The following is a 17,186-nucleotide window of genomic DNA, read 5'->3' as shown; positions in this document are numbered from 1 at the left end:
GCTCCTGGAACAGCTGAGTGTCTTGATCCAGAATACAATGGTTTTCTGGATTCCCTTCAAATTCCCCATCTGTAAACCCTCCAATCCTCCAAACATAGCTTTATATTTGTTTCAGAGTTCCAACACCATCTCATGAGCCCTCTTGGCCCAGTGTTCCATGTTGTTGTTGACCGAGCTCTGACGGAACTTAGAGGATTTAATTTTTGGCTTATTTCCTTTTTTTTGTTGGCTTGTCCTGCCCCACAATCCCCGTTCATGCCTTTATTCTAGCGGTAAACAGTTCAGGGCCGGCTGTGGCCATTTGGTTTTAATTGGAAACTGTGTCTTTAAATTTCAAGGAGATCTGTGGGCATGCGTAGTAGAACCCTCCGAGGGTGGGGCTGGGGTGCCCACTAGCTAAGGCACCCCTATAGTCACCAGAATGGAGGTGCACAGACAGCAAGGGACCCATGAACAGCTACCAAAAGAATGTCCACACCTTTATCTCAGCGGTTCTGCCAGGCATCTGTGGCCGCTCCGATCCTTCCCCCACATGGTTTCACCCATGATGGCGGCTCCTGGAGCAGCTGAGCGTCCCAGACTAGAAAGCAATAGGTTTCTTGCTTTTGCCAAAATTCCCCAGCTCCAAGCCTTCCAACCTTCTAAATATTCCTTTATATGTGGTTCAGAGTTCTGGGACCATCCCCTGAGCCTGCTTGGTTGGGTATTCTGTGTTGTTGCTGGCAGAGCTCTTACTGCACTTCCACCTGATCTGCCATCTTGGTCCAATAATTAAGCAAAAAAGCATATCTTAAGGAAAAAGTAATTTCTACACAATTTATACTAGTGACAACTAAGGCATATCTCAAATTTCTCAAAAAGGAGAATGACCAGCTAAGCATGCATGCAACAACATAATGATATAGTATCACTTAAAATGACAAACATATGGTCAATTTCAATAAATGGAGCTATGTATATGTACAGCTTTAACAATGGTATTTGTGATTAAGAACAAAAGCTCTACAATCAGACATTTCTGGGTTTGAATCCTGGCCCTATCACTTGTACACTTTCAAGAAGCATTTCTCTTCTAAAGATGGATTTGGACCTACAAATGGTTATATGCTCTTGACGAGATGTGTGTGTTCCTATTTGAGTAAAAAAGAGAGATGATTAAGAAATCAGGCTTTTATGTCAGACTGCCTGAGTTCACATTCCAACACAACAGGCAAGTGACTTAACTTCACAACATTCCAGATTCCTCATCAGTACTAAATCACATGACTAAACCATAAAGTTCTTATGAGGTTCCTGAAGTAAGATGGTGTCTGTGAAGTACTCAGATTAGCGCATGGCAGGCAGTAAATTTTTCATGTCTACCATCTGTACACATCCAAGAATTACATCAGGTACACTCATTGTCACATTTAATCCCTACAAGAACCTAACTAAATGAATGTTAGTACAAAAAGGTCACAAAATGAGCTCAGAGAGATCTACATCTACTAAGTGAGAAAAGGAGAATGCAAGATAGTTGGTAGATCCCGACAACAAATATATCAAATGAAATGCACTTAAAATTTGTAATGATACGCACAGTTAGAACTGCTTTATTTAAAGTTGTCTTTGTTTGTTTCAAGTAGAAGCAAGCAGGTTTAAGTTAGTTATCCAGTTCCAATGCCTTTATTAACAATTGTAGGGCCAGTCCCCGACCCTCCCCGTAGGGCTCAGGTCATGTATTAAATGTCGCTTGGGCACTGGCTGCTGACCAATAAGTGCTTACCTGAAGGAGATAGAGGAGTCCTGGGACAAACAAGGTGAGTGGGTACAGAGACTGGTATGTTGCTAAGGCAAGAAAAATAGCACTGAGGAAGGCACTGCCTGTAAAAAGAAATAAATATATGGAGTAATCCAGCCTCATCAATCAGGATTAGACACAGTGTGCCCCCATCTACACGAAACTTTCCATAACTGCTCAAATAATCCCCTGCCCAGTGCCTCCTGGTGGACAAGGCCCTATGTAAACACACGCAGGGGGAGTAAGAGCTTCTTGGTTTGATTTCTGTTGAAAGAAACTAAGGAAGTCAAAACAATTCGCCTGAAAGCAGCCTGCGGCATCACAAGCACATTTCTTGTAAAAATTTTCAGACACAGAAAGATTTTACAAAATTGCAGCCTAAAGATATGTAAAGTAATCAAATCTATTAACATCGACGTCCTGTTTAACTTACCAATTTATTAAGCCTACAAATACTGCTTATGGTAGTCAGAATTGTGAACCCTGTCCAGTGAATACCCTAACACTCACCACTGTTTTTGCGGTACCCCTTTTTAGGAACTATCTTCAGGTCATGTGATTATGTACAAGAAATTAAAGCATTTTAATTTTCATTAATGAACTCCCATTCCCAACTTAGTATGGTCCACTGTGGAATCATAAAATATGATGTTATAAAAGGATTTTCAATGACATGGAAAGGTTATAAAAGATATATACACCAGTGAGCCCTTAATAAAAATCACACATTTAAAAGGAATTTAAACAAATTAAAAAAAAAAAAAAAAAGACTCAAAGGCTAAACACCACAATGCTCACCTCACATTGGAGAGGTGAGCTTGCAGGTGATTTTTCATTTTTGTTTCTCTGTATTTTCTGAACTTAATACAATGAAAATGCTTTATTTTTATCACTAGGAAAAACATTTCTTAAAAAAAAAATTAAATAACTATTGTTGTTATTGTTGTGAAGTGCCGTCGAGTCGCTTCTGACCCATAGTGACCTTGTATAGGGTTTCCAAGGAGCAGCTGGTGAGCTTGAACCACCGACCTTGCAGTTCAAATGGCTTTGCAGTCTGGCACATTAACTCACAGCACCACACCAGGACTCCTACACAGCTATAAGGTACCCCAAAGTCAACCTAGAGAACCCTAGCTTTATAATAGGGGATTCAAAGTGTATCCAAGAAGTCACTAGGGTACAGTGATAGTCCAAGGTCTTATAATGATAATGTTCCATAAAATGACAATACCCATGGTCACTTTCAATAGTCTTGGGTCAACCGCCTACTAAAAATAGCAGCTATCCTCTCCATAGAGTTTTATAAAAGGAGGAATTAGTCACTTCATTCAGTTCAAGAGTTTTGTTGTTGCTGTTAGGTGCTACCAAGTCAGCTCTGACTCATAGCAACCTTATGTACAACAGAACAAAACACTGCCTTGTCCTGTCCTGTGCCAACCTCAAACATGTTCCGATGCTTCAGTCCATTGTTGCAGCCACTGCGTCACTTGATCTTGTTGCAGGTCTTCTCTTTGTTTTCAATTATCCTCTACTTTACCAAACCGGATGTGATGTCCTTCTCCAGGGACTGGTCTCTCCTTATAGCATGTTCAAAGTACAGGAGACACCACCTCACCATCAAGGAGTTTTACCTCTCCCAGAGATAAACAAAAGGAGAAGATTCATAGGCTCTTTGCTAATATTTGTTAACACTTAAGAAACACTTTGGAAAAGGGAGTGTGGCAACATCAGAGGAGAAAAAATAGGAGGAAAAGAACTTTGAGTGTTCCATCCCTCAAGCCAAGGAATCTCACTAGCTAGGAATAATTCCTGATTGATACAGAGTGGAAGAAAGGCAGAGAAAGGAAGAAGCTGGAATTAAAGACCAAGGACAAAATTCTATGGGGGTGAGGCTGTCTTGCCATGTTGATTATTGCCAGACATAATGTCCTGTATCCAAAGTACTAGTAAATATGATTGAGAAAGGACAGAATCATGCCTTGTCAAGCCATGCCACCAGTAGAGGCCCCCACACACTTGTTGAGCTATAGAATCCTAGAACTAAAACCAGGTCACACTCAGAGATAAGGAGATGCAGTAGTGAGAAAGGTGCTGTTTTGGAGCCCAATTGCTAAGGGTGTTCTCAGGATACTTTGATTTGGTGAAAAATATGAATGGCATTTTGTGGGATACAGGCTAAGAAAGGAAAAAACTGGAATTAAACTTTTTAATTTAACATGGTTTTCTACAGGGTTGGGAATGAGAGAGAGAATAAATCCTGTATCTGTACCAGAGGAGCTAATGTGCCAACTCTGTACACTCTTGCAAATGTGGTAAAAACAAACAGGTGACTTTTACCTCTCTCCTCCCCAGGAGACAGCAGGGAGTGAAATAAACACAGCCACTTTCCACTCTTAATTGCTTAAGATCAATAATGATTTGTCTGTAGCAGCTGTCTATAAGGTTCAAGAGAGAAGAAAAGATTTAATATAATGGACTTGTGAGTTTTAGAATAATGATATCCAGGATCAGAAAGAACACTCTTTCTTCCTTGGGTGAAATCTTCAGGAAAGGTTCCCTCTGTTAGTAAGTGGCATCCACATCCACCCAGAGAACTTAGCTAGTCTTCACCCCTCCAGTTCCCACACTCCGAACACCTTATCCTGTTGATCCACCTCCAGAGCATCCATTACTTCTGTTTTTGCTTTCATCATCTCTCCCCAGGAGTTTTTCTACAGCCTCCTCCTCGAGGTCTCTTCAACCCCCTCCCACCTAATCTATCCTCCACAGAAGCACTAGAAGGATTCTTCCTCTTTAAAAATTTCTGATGGTGCCACTTCACCAATGGGATTAAGTCCAAAATCCAACAGGGCCAATACTGTTCAATCTGGGTCTTACCACTTCAGTTTCACCTCTCAGCATTCTCCCACACATACCCTGTCCTCTTTCCTCCATATGTGAAAAAATCACACCCTTTCATTCTCTGTGTCTATTCTTACACTATTCCCTCTGCCTAAGCTGTCCTTCTAGGAGACACCCATCCTTCAATGGTCACTATGAAGCCCAAGCACAGGTGATAACAATAGTCATAATACCATTGTTGTTGAGTGCCATTGAGTCGGTTCCAACTCAAAGTGACTCTGTATAGGGGTTCCAAGAAGTGGTTGGTAGGTTTGAACCACTGACCTTGCAGTTAACAGTCCAGTGCCTATCCAACAGTGACAACACTTACTGAGCACTTACTTGGTGGCATCACTGTACAGATTTTCCCTCCATCTAGAACAGTGCCTGATTATTAGAGGCCCTCAGTAGATATCCTACTTGTGAAAGCTTCATTATTCTACTCAAATCGCTTTACTGAAATTTAATGAATAATGTTTGACCCTGTGTGGATACACACTCAACCACAAGGTAAGCGGTTCAAACTCATCAGCCGTTCCTCAGAAACCTACTTAACAACACTTAACAACAGCAACCTATTCTATGGAGTCCTGGTGTGGCGCTGTTGGATAAGCACTGGACTGTTAACCAAAAGGTTGGTGGTTCAAACTCACTAGCTGCTCCTCATACACCCTATACAGAGTCGTTATGAGTTAGAATCAACTTGACAGCATTTAACCACACCCATTCTACAAGCAAAGAAACGAAGTTACAGAAACAGAGAGGCTAAGAAACATACCTAAAGCTACACAACTGACTCCAGTGCTATCCTTTCTAACCCCTGTGTTAATGAGCTTCATACTAATACTGTCTTATAATACTTTGCTAATATTTCTCTCTCCACTTGTGTATGAGTTTGTTAAGGGCAATAGCTTCTCTTGATTTTGAATCCCCAACACCTAGCATATGAATGAATGAATACCATTCAGCAAAATACATGATACTCTTTGTAAAAAATGTTGTTTGTTGTTAAGTGCTGTCGAGTCAGTTCCAACTCATAGCAACTCTGTATAGCGTTTCCAAGGAGTGGCTGGTGAGCTCAAACCATCAAGCTTGCAATTCAAACCAACCTTGCAGAACTCCTTTAAAAATAATAATAATAATAATAATAATACAAGCATATTAAAGAAAATCAATGTTACTGGACAATGAAAACTTTTGAAAAAGAATCAAACATGTGCAAAAGGCATAAAATAAATTTGTCTTGAATCATATAGGTAGCAGGTGAGGACCAGTGACAGGGACCATACAGGTGTAGAATGCTCTTTGGAAACTACTGGGTGGCTGAGGCCTGCAACCCGGGGGCAGACATATGGTGCTGCAATAGTCAGCAGCGTCCGAGTGTGGGATGCTGGGGCAGGTGCACATGAGGCACAATCTCAGCAGAAATGAGGGAGAATCTGGAGGCACAAGAGAGACCCAGAAAGGGTTAATGGGTTTTGAAAAAGTAGATGGGGCAAGAAGAGGATGTTAGGACAGCAGAGAAGAATGACATGTGTTTGGGGTAAGGGCAGAAAAGATTAAAAAAGATAAAAAGTGACTTCAAATATTTAAGACAAACTGTATAATAAACAAACACTTCTGGAATGCCTGCTCTATGCCAAGACTTGCGTCGGATGCCAGGGCAATTGGTGACTCAGTCTCTGTCCTCAGGGAGTTCCCAGTAAACAATCACAAAATACAAAAATACAGCAGAAAAGTACAAAGAAAACCCATCAGGGGAAGCTGACACCTGAGTTTTGAACAATGAGTAGGTGAGGATGGGCAGTCCACAGGAACAGCTTGTACACAGGCAGGCAGAGAGAGAGATAACAGTGCTGAGGATGGAGTGTGTGGTGGGGAGACTGTAATTAGCTCAAAAACAGGGTACAAGCTAGGAGGAATGACTGGAAGGAGGAGCCAAAGGAGCTTCTGGGGATGTTGGTAACCATCTATTTGTTAATCTGGATGCTTGTCATTTGGGGGCAATTAATTGAACTGTACACTAATAACTGTACACTTTTTAGTATATGCTGTATTTCAGTAAAAAGTTACAATTGAAAAAAAAACTTCTGTAAGCAGGAAGAGGCCAGATCATAGAGGCACTTCAAAACATCTATCTACCTATAAACTTAGCCAGGGCACTGACAATTAGGACTGAGATGGAAGCCTCATGTAGGTAAGAGCTAGGGCATCCTGCTGACCTAATCTTGGAGAATTGTTCCAAGAGTTTTTTTAAAAAGTTTAAAATAAAACAACTTCTCAACTAGACTCAACCCAGATATATTACTGTTATTGTGAAGTGCTGTTGAGTCTGTTTCAACTCATAGCTACCCTGTATAGGGTTTCCAAGGAACGGCTGGTGGGTTTGAACTGCTGGCCTTGTGGTTAGCAGCCCAGTACTTATCCTACAGCATCACACCAGGATTCCAATCCAGATACAGAAGTATGCAAAGTAAAACAGATCTGTGAAACAAAGTGAATGATTTGTTGAATGTAAAACTAATGATCTTGTCTGTATACCCTCACTCAATTCACAATAAGAAGCTAAAAAACAAAAAGGTAAAACAGACCTATAAGACTGAAAATAGAGAACCAGATGTGCGGTTGCAACAACTACCAAAAAAAAAAATACCATATAGTAAAAAGAGGGAATAATGCAGCTACAGAACTTCCAAATGAAGAAGAAATCAAAGATTTCAAGAAAAAATAAAATATATAAAAAGAAACCTAACTGTAACCCTAAAAACTAGACCAAGCCTTATTGCTTCATCTAGCCTAACCCTTCCCCTGAACACTAACCCTAGTCCTAATCAAAACCCTAACAATAAACGAAGTTCTAAGCCTAGCCACAAGGAGCTCTGGTAGCGTAGTGGTTACGAATCGGGCTGTGAACCTTAAGGTCAGCAGTTCAAAACTACCAGATGTTCCACGGGAGAAAGATGAGGCTTTCTGCTCCCATAAAGATTTATAGCCTCGGAAACCCTGTACAGGGTTGCTATGGGTCGGAACCAACTCAACAGCACTTAATAACAACAAGCCTAGCCATAGTCTCAATCCTAACACCCACTCATTTCTACCCAGCATCCCCCCCAAATAAAAAAGTTTTAAAAAAAATTGCAACGATAAAATCTACTATCTGCAAAGCATATAGTATAGGGCAGATGCTCAGACACTACGTTTTTTTTGTACAATCCCCAGGTTCTTAACAACAATGTTAAAATAAATTAGTCAAGTATGTATATGTACTGGCTAAAGTACTAGGGAATTTCATTACTTACCCAAGCTAGCTTTGAACGTTTTCCAACTCTCTGTTCATATTAGGGTGGGGGCAAAACAAGCCTGGGCAAGACCTGGGGGTAGGGCTTAGTCAGCTTCCAGGGACTACACCTGGAGGTAATTTGGTACTAGGTGGGTGGTATAGCTAAAGTACTGAGCAGGAATGTAGATGAGGTGGGGATTTAGGGGCTGGTTCAGGAGATGGACAACAAATGGAATAAGCAGAGAGAATCAAGGATTGGGTCACAGACAGTGAACTCTATCAGGAAAGGCAGTGGGGGCAGACTGAAAATGAGGTCAAAAGAGCTAAAGTCCCACAGGACACTCTGAAGAGGAAGTTGCATCAGAATGAAAGGCAACAAGCCAAACTGCCTGGGAGAAGATGGTGATGCTGGGGCAGGGCCCAATGTACTATGTTCTTTGTCAAGTGTTCTTTTTAACTGGACAGGCTCTCCTAGAGCAGTCTCTATCTATCCACATCAGTGACAATGACGATAATTTCTTGTATACATACTCAGGTCCAGGCAGCATTATAAGCACTTTACATGTATTAAGTCATTTTGTCTTTTCAGTAACTCTGTGAAGTAGACACTATTACTATCCCCATATTTTAGATAAGGAAGTTGAAGGAGAGAGAAGTCAAGTATTTACTTAGAACCACAGAACTATAAAGTACTAACAGGATTTGAACACAGACCGTCTGACTCCAGAGTCCACATACTGATAGCATCACTATACTGCCCTTGATCACCATACTGCTTTTCAATCTATGGCTGCATCCTAAAAAATATCACAATTAGCAGAGCAAGTATTTGTAGAGCAGGTTCTGCTAAGGAAGCATTTAAGCAGTGTGCTGTTCTCTTATCTCCCTCCACTAACTCCATGAAGCAGGTATGATCTCCATGATCAAACTGAGGCTCTGAGACTGAGAGACTAGTCTGAGGGCACATAGCTGGTCATGGAAAGGCAGGCTTTGAAGCTGAGTTGGTCTGACCAAACTCTACCCTAGACTGCTTCTCCCTTGGGTCCTATGGTCCTCTGGGTAGGGTGATCCCCTAGAGGAACTCCAAATAGAAGAGATGAAATCATCAGGTCTCAGGATCATCACCTGTCATTGTCCCTCTGGGGCTAGGTTCCAGTAAGAAAAGCTTTTGTTGGAACCTTCTCCCAGATCAATCCGGAAGGCTCTTTTAAAAATGATGGTAAGGTACTATTAAGAATAACAACCAGCACCATCCTTTATTGAGCACTCAGTACACATTTTCATATCATGTTAAATGCTTTACTTGCACCATCTCATTTATTCTTTACGTTCACTCTATAAGACTCTATAAGGTAAGGGCTATTTCAATTCCCATGTTACAAAACAATGAAAGGATTTGCCCAAGGTGCTGTAACCAGAAAAGGAGCTGGAATTAGTTCCTGACCTTGGGGTCTGAGCTCTCAATTACTCTTGACTGCCTTCTGAGGATAACCATCCTTTCTCCTTGGGAAGTGACTCTTTTGGTGGAGAAAAGAGTATGAGCTAGAAGAGTCCTTGGGTAACAAAACTCAAGAATTTCTAATCTGGAACATCTCAATGTTGACAAACACCAACAGTGAACACACAGAAATGCCTATTAATATCTGTTATTGTTCATTTTTGCTTTTCCTTTATAGTCTAAGGAAGACTACTTCACAGGAATAGTTTAATTAGCTAACTGAAAAGGTGGCATGCTGTTGACCAAGGCAGCAGTCTTTGAAGTTAAAACCAAGTTACTCCACTAAACTAACATCATCCCTGCCCACAGACATATGTTTCCTGGCCAACAACCCAACAAGCACATCACAACAGAATGGTTTGGGCCTTGTCCTGGTCTGTATCTCTTTTCTCAGTGTGTCCCAGGCAACCCTGGGCTGTCACAAAGGAAGTCAAGGGAGAGTAAACAGAAGGGGTAAAGGGGTCAGGGCAAATAAGGCTACTCCTTTTGTGGGGTGCAAGCTCCATGGAAGTCTAGAGAAGTTGCCAAGTTTACTTTTCTTCATTCTTCTTTGCTCTTGTTTGCACTTTAGAAAGCCACTTACAAGCTTATAAGAATCCAGTCGCTACTTACCAAAGTTGGATATAGAACACTATCTTTGTGGATTAAGTCATGCCAATTGATCTTGATGGTACAGTTCTCCAAGACTATGAACCTGAGTTCCCAGGCCCAGCAGCAATTCATTCCCTCAAGGTGCTTGGTTATGGCTAAGAAGTTTTCATAACTTGTATGCTCTACTAAGTTCATGGATATGTTTGCAACAAATATAAATACATATGTATATATGTATTTGTGGATATAATCTCATTCACCTTCCCACATCTGTTCAGCTTGCATGTCTGTATTTCCACTTAGATTATTATTATTACTATTATATATGTAATAGTATTTACCTCTGTTGCCTTTAGCTCTTGTGCTCCTTCTAGAATCTTCCTCTGCCTTGATCATTTTGTGCTGACTTCCCCAATTGTACATTACCTTTTCCTTCATCCAAGTCCTACCTTCAAGTTAGTGTGTAACGTGACTATTTTAAAGGCAACATTTCCAAAGACCAATATTTAGTTCCTACTGCCAGGCATATACTCCTTATTTTAAAAGACAACAAGTAACATTGGTAAATTACAGCCTACCTATGCCTGACACTCTGGAAACAGGGACTGAGGCAGTATGTGAGGCAGCAAGGAGTCTTCACAATTTCAGTGAAGTTTCCAATAAAAATGGCCCTAATTTACAGTATCAGTCAAACAAGCCATGAAATATTTAAGTCACTTTAAGTGACGTTCTGACCCTGGGAACCAGCCCCAAAGTCAACCTAGACAGGGCCCTTTATCGCTACCTACACAGAAAAGGCCAGAGGACTGTGTCAATCACAATTTTTTTTTTGATTGGTGGTTTCTGTCTCTGCTTTTATATTGTTTCTGTCTTTGGTCCTTTTGGCCTCAATCTTCTCACAGGGGTTGGAGCTTTCTCCCCCTATCTTATCCAAGAAGAAACAGCAACTGTGCCCTTATAGCCAAGCTACGAGCATACCCTGTAATACCGCACCATCTGGACAAGAGCCAAAACCAGCTACTAGGCATTACATGTGAAAAGGAAAGCCTATCTCCAAATCATATCCACCACGAGATGTTCAGCAAGCTTAACAACAAAGCAACACACATCCATTTAAGCATTAAAAACTCACATAACTGCTGAAAATGTCCAAGAAAACACAATTAAAGACATCAACACATGTCCAAACACAGAAAAAAGTAACTGAGACAAATGCACTAGAAGCAGACACAGACTTTCCAGTAGAAGAGCAGGTTCTGGATCTGCCTGAGAAGGAATTCAGAAGAATAATGTGAAACAAATTCAAATGCTCTGAAAAGAGGTGGAGGAAAATAAGGAACTGTCTATCCAGCAAAACTGTCAATAAAATACAATGGTGCAATCAAAATATTCCAGGATCAACAGAAGCTAAGAGATTTTCTTAAAGCCAATCCAGCACTTCCAAACATCCTAAAGGGAGTTATTTGGAATGAAAACTAGCAAGAACAGACAACAACCAGAGATTGACAGACGTGGCAACACCACATGGAACTTGGTTAATGGACAGCAGAGTTCAAAATGGAATAAAATTACAGGAATGAATTCATAGGACCTGTGAGGCCAACCAAAGATCAAAATATTAACAATGTCAAAGAAGGGGAAAATATACAAACACAGATCCAGGTGGTGAGGAGGTTGTATAGACAGCACGATACAACAGACTGTCTTAAATGCAGGAAAAACTTAACAGACTATAGGGTAACCCCAAAGAAAATTAATACTTCACAACTTACTATGAAAATGAAGATCCAAGCAGAACAAGAAAACATTAAAACAAAGAAGAAACCGACAAGAAATAGCACAAAAATCATGAACACAGCACAAGAAGGCATGCAGAACAAAGGAACAAGGAGCACCACAAAAAATGAACATAATGATAGCAGTTAATCCATACCTATCGATAATAACACTGAATATCAATGGAGTAAATGCACCAGTGAAGAGACAGAGAGTGGCTGAATGGATAAGAAAACAAGATCCTTCATATGCTGCCTGCAAGAGACACACCTTACACAAAAAGACAAAAACAGACTAAAAGTTGAAGGATGGAAAAAAATATACCAAGCTAAGTGCAGGAGTGGCAATACTAATCTGTGATAAAATAAACGTTAAGGCAAAAACCAGCATAAGAGATAAAGAAGGATACTATCTCATGATTAAAGGGCCAATTGAGCAAGATAACATAACCATAATTAACATCTATGCTACAAATGAAAGAGCACCAATATATATAAAGCAAACCTTACTAGAATTGAAGAAAGAAATAGATAAATGTACAATTATAGTGGGGGATTTTAATAGGCCACATTCGAAAAGGGATAGAACCACCAGAAAGAAATGTGACAAAGTACAGAGGAACTAAACAACACAATCAACCAACTTGACCTCATAGATGTGTACAGAGCATTCAACCCAACAACAGCACAATACACATTCTTCTCCAGTGCACATGGAACATTCTCCAGAATTAACCATGTGTTAGGTCACAAAGCAAGTCTCCATAAATTTACAAACATCAAAATACTACAAAGCATCTTTTCAGACCACAATGCCATAAAATTAGAAATCAACAATAAGAAGACCAAGGAATAAAGTTTAATACATGGAGACTGAATAATACCCTGTTGAAGAACAACTGGATAATAGAAGAAATTAAACGTGAATTCAGATAGCTCCTAGAAACAAATGAGAATGAAAACACAACATACCAAAATCTTTGGGACATGGTGAAAGCAGTGCTGAGAGGACAATTTATTGCAATAAACACACACATCCAAAAAGAAGAAAAAATCAAAATTAACATAGCATCTCCAGCAACTAGAAAAAGACTAACAGAGGGAACCTACAGTCACCAAGAGAAAAAAAATAATAAAGATTAGAGCAGAAATAAATGAAATAGAAAACAAAAACTATAGAAACAATCAACAGGACAAGAAGCTGGTTCTTTGAAAGGATTAATAAAATTGACAAACCATTGACAAACCTAACAAAAGAAAAGAGAGAGAAGACACAAATAACAAGCATTAGAAACCACATGGGCAATGTCAACAGAACCAAAGGAAAAAAAAGGATAATAACAAAATACTATGAAGAGTTGTACTCCAACAAATTTGAAAACTTAGAAGAGATGGATACATTTTTAGAAAAACATGACCCACCTAAACTCACACAGAGAGAAGTTGAAGACTTGAACAGACCCATAACAATAGAAGAAATTGATCAACTCCCAACCAAAAGAAGTCCAGGTCCAAATGGCTTCACTGGTGAGTTCTACCAGACATTCAGGGAAGAGTTGTCACCAATTCTACTCAAATTATTCCAGAAGATAGAGGAGGATGGGAAACTTCCTAATATATTTTATGAAGCAAGCATAACCCTCATACCAAAACCAGGGAAGGACATCACTAAGAAAGAAAATTACAGACCAATATGCCTCATGAACATAGACGTAAAAATTCTCAACAAAATCCTAGTCAACAGAATCCAGCAGCACATCAAAAAAAATAATACCTCATGACCAAGTGGGATTCATATCAGGGATGCAAGGATGGCTCAACATTAGAAAAACAATCAATGTAATCCACCATATAAAAAAGGGGGAAAAAAAACTCCACATGACATTATGGATTGATACAGAAAAGGCATTTGACAAAATCCAACATCCATTCCTGATAAAAACACTCAACAAAGTGGAATTGAAAGGAAATTCAACATAATCAAGAGCATATATACAGCACGGCCCCGAGCAACCCTGACGCCCTTCTCTCCTGCTCTCAGGTGGGTTGTAAGCCCGCAGCATCCCCTCCTTCTGCCTCACCACGCGCCAGCCTGCCTGGACTCCTCATTGGGCTCCGGACTCTAGTGTCACCCCCTAAACATGACTCACGATTTCAAACCCGAGGGCTTCATCTTCGCCAAGATAAAAAGCTATCCTCATTGGCCAGCTCAGGTAAATGAAGTTCCTGATGGAGCTTTAAAGCCCCCCAACAAATAAACTACCCATTTTCTTTTTTGGAATTCATGAGACTGCTTTTCTGGGACCAAAGGATGTATTTTCTTACCCTGAAAATAAGGAAAAATATGGCAAGCCAAATAAACAAAAGGTTTTAATGAAGGTTTATGAGAAATAGATAACAATCCAAAAGTGAAAATTTCTAGTCAGCAGGCCTCAACTAAGCAATCAAATTCATCATCTGATGTTGAAGCTGAAGAAAAAGGAACTAGTGTTTCAAAGGAGGATACTGACCAGGAAGAAAAAGCCAGCAATGAGGATGTGACTAAAGCAATTCATATAACTACTCTGAAGGCTGCCAGAAGGGGGAGAAAGAGAAAGGCAGAAAAACAAATAGAAAAAACAAACAATAACATCTGTTAATCTAAAAGTGAGTCTGAAAAGGGGACGCCCTGCAGCTACACAAGTCAAGATTCCAAAACCAAGAGGCAGACCCAAAATGGTAAAACACCCTTGGTCCTTCAGAGAGTGACATGGTAACTGAATAAGATAAAACTAAGCAGAAAAGGCAAGAGGAAAAACAACTGAAAAAGGGTGAAGAAAGCCAAAAGGAAGAAGATAAACCAAGAAAAGAGCCTGGCAAAAAAGAGGGGAAGAAAGAAGAAGAATCAAAAAGGAAAATTTTACCTAAAGCAGGGGTTTCATTAACCTCTAATTCTAAAGAAGGGGATGATCAAGAAGGTAAAAAGAAGAGACAAGCCAGGAGAAACTTTCAGACTGTCCATAGACAGACTATGCTAAAAGGGCAGCATAAGAAGGAGGTAACCGAAAGAAAATGCAAGCAAGAGGAGCAAATGGAACCTGAGCATTTTGCTCTGGAAAGCATTTCAGATGCAGCTAGTATGAAATGCATTATACAAAATAAAGTTTATTGTATTGTATTCCTAGCCAAACAACATGTAATCTACAGTAATAAAAAAATTATCTCATTTTGGACTCAAAGCATTAATCCATTTACTGAAAAGAGACTACAAGTGGAGCAAACAAGAGATGAAGATCTTGAGACAAACTCAAGGACTGAATTTCCCCCCACCCCCTTGACAGAAGAATGTTCTAGACTCTAAATTGAGGACTTCATTATTAATGGCATTATTACTGTGTTATGATTGTTTTTTAAATTCCTGTAAGGTACACACTACATATTAAGGTTGGCCATCATTCCTGTTACAGTTTTCACCAGGCTTAAAAATGAAGCTTTTGTGTATTTGAGAGTTATGACAAGCTCAGATGAAGATGGTAGTTGTGCATTTCATTTCATTTAGAAAATATAAAAATTAATTTTGTTTTGAAGCTAGGTATTAACTGGAATAGCTATTATTATACTTCTGAGATTAGGGCATTGTGCCCTTACCTTGACATTCCTTTGTTGTTTAATTTTTTAGACTTTTTAATTATTTTTTTAATACTGAGATTAAACAGTAGACTTGTTAAGAAAAAAAGAAAAATGAAACTGTAACCAAATTTTTAAAATAAAGTTAGAAAAAAAAAAATAAAAGAGTATATATACAAAACCAATAGCCTATGTTACTCTCAATGGAGAGAAACTGAAAGCCTTCCCTCTGTGAACAGGAACCAGACAAGGATGCCCTTTGTCACCACTCTTATTCAATATTGTGCTGGAAGTCTTAGCCACAGCTATACGGCAAGATAGGGACATCAAGGGCATTCAAATTGGCAAAGAGGAAATAAAACTCTCTCTCTTTGCAGACGATATGATCCTATACATAGAAAACCCCAAAGACTCAGTAAAAAAGTTACTAGACCCCACTGGAGGATTCAGCAAAGAGGCAGGGTATAAGATCAACATGCGAAAATCAGTTGGATTCCTCTATACCAATAACGACAGTGTTTTAAACGACATTAGGAAAATAATACAATTTACAATAGCCACCCAAAGGATGAAATATCTAGGAATAAATGTAACCAGAGAAACACAGGACCTATACTATACAAAGAAAATTACAGAATACTACTATAAGAAACCAAAAGAGACCTACAAAAATGGAGGAATATACCATGCTCCTGGATAGAAAGACTTCAACTTGTGAAAATGTCAATACTGCCCAAAGCAATTTACACATATAATGCAATCCCAATCCAGATTCCAATGACATTCTTCAAAGAGATGAAAAAAAAAAAAAAAACAACTACAAACTTTATATGGAAAGGAAAGAGACCCAGGATAAGCAAAGCACTGCTTAAGAAGAACAAGGTGGGAAGCCTTTCGCTCCCTGATTTCAAAATTTACTACATAGCTACAGTGGTCAAAACAGCCTGGTATTGTACAACCAAACACTTTACGGGATTTGATTCCTTGGTTTAGAAGATAAGGGTCATGGTTTCATGGGACATCCTAGTTAATTAGCCTAATAATGTGTTTCTGCTCTACCACCAAGTTCATTGCATAGTTCTGGGGTCTTAAATGCTTGCAAGTGGTCATTCAAGGCACAATAGTTGGTCTCTATTAGCCTAGAGCAACAGAGGAAGAAGGAGAATCAAAAGCAGGAGAAAAAACAGAATGTGTGGCTGTCTCCATGAACGACTGCCTTGTCATGAGATCTGAAGAACTGGATGGTGCACAGTTACCATTATTGAACATTTTGATCCAAGATTATATAGAAGAATTTTGATCAAAAGGAAGACCAGAATTTCAAATTCTCATGGACTCCAGACTTTCTGGAACCAAGGAGGTTGGATGAACCCCTGAAACTACTGTCATGAGAGAATATTTATACTTAAAACAAAAATATCCTCTGAAGTCTTAAAACCAAAAAATAGTTTAGCTTAATTAGTAAAGAATGTCTGCCTTGCGCATTGTGCTTTTAAAAGATCTGTCTATATGGAATATAACTGATAACAGTAGCTCTAAAGATTAGTGTCCTGGTGTGGCACTGTAGGATACGTACGGGATTGTTAACCACTAGGTCTGGAGTTCAAACTCACCAGCCTGGAAACCCTGTACAGGGTCACTATGAGTCAGAATCAACTTGAAAACACTTAACAACAAATAACAAAATTAGATATGATCATAAGTGACAGTGAGTTTATGTTATTAGAGGAGGGACAACTCTGAAAATGGTGTGACAACAGTTGCACATTTTTTTTT

The 17,186-nt window shown here is 39.5% G+C and overlaps 1 protein-coding gene and 1 pseudogene across 2 annotated transcripts in view; one reads left to right on the top strand and one right to left on the bottom strand.

The window, feature by feature from the left end:
• The window catches only part of PIGU (phosphatidylinositol glycan anchor biosynthesis, class U), a 152,321-nt gene that overhangs the window by 45,197 nt on the left and 89,938 nt on the right, over window positions 1-17,186 (bottom strand). For both annotated transcript variants that reach the window (XM_006876878.1, XM_006876879.1), the window contains one exon: window positions 1,766-1,863. In XM_006876878.1, the coding sequence (XP_006876940.1) occupies window positions 1,766-1,863 (98 nt within the window). The remainder of the gene's footprint in view (window positions 1-1,765; window positions 1,864-17,186) is intronic.
• LOC102839691 lies at window positions 13,946-14,993 on the top strand (annotated as a pseudogene).

Source organism: Chrysochloris asiatica, unplaced genomic scaffold, assembly GCF_000296735.1.
Source record: "Chrysochloris asiatica unplaced genomic scaffold, ChrAsi1.0 scaffold00423, whole genome shotgun sequence".
NCBI classification, from domain to species: Eukaryota; Metazoa; Chordata; class Mammalia; order Afrosoricida; family Chrysochloridae; genus Chrysochloris; species Chrysochloris asiatica.
This window is presented reverse-complemented; position numbering and strand designations above follow the sequence as displayed.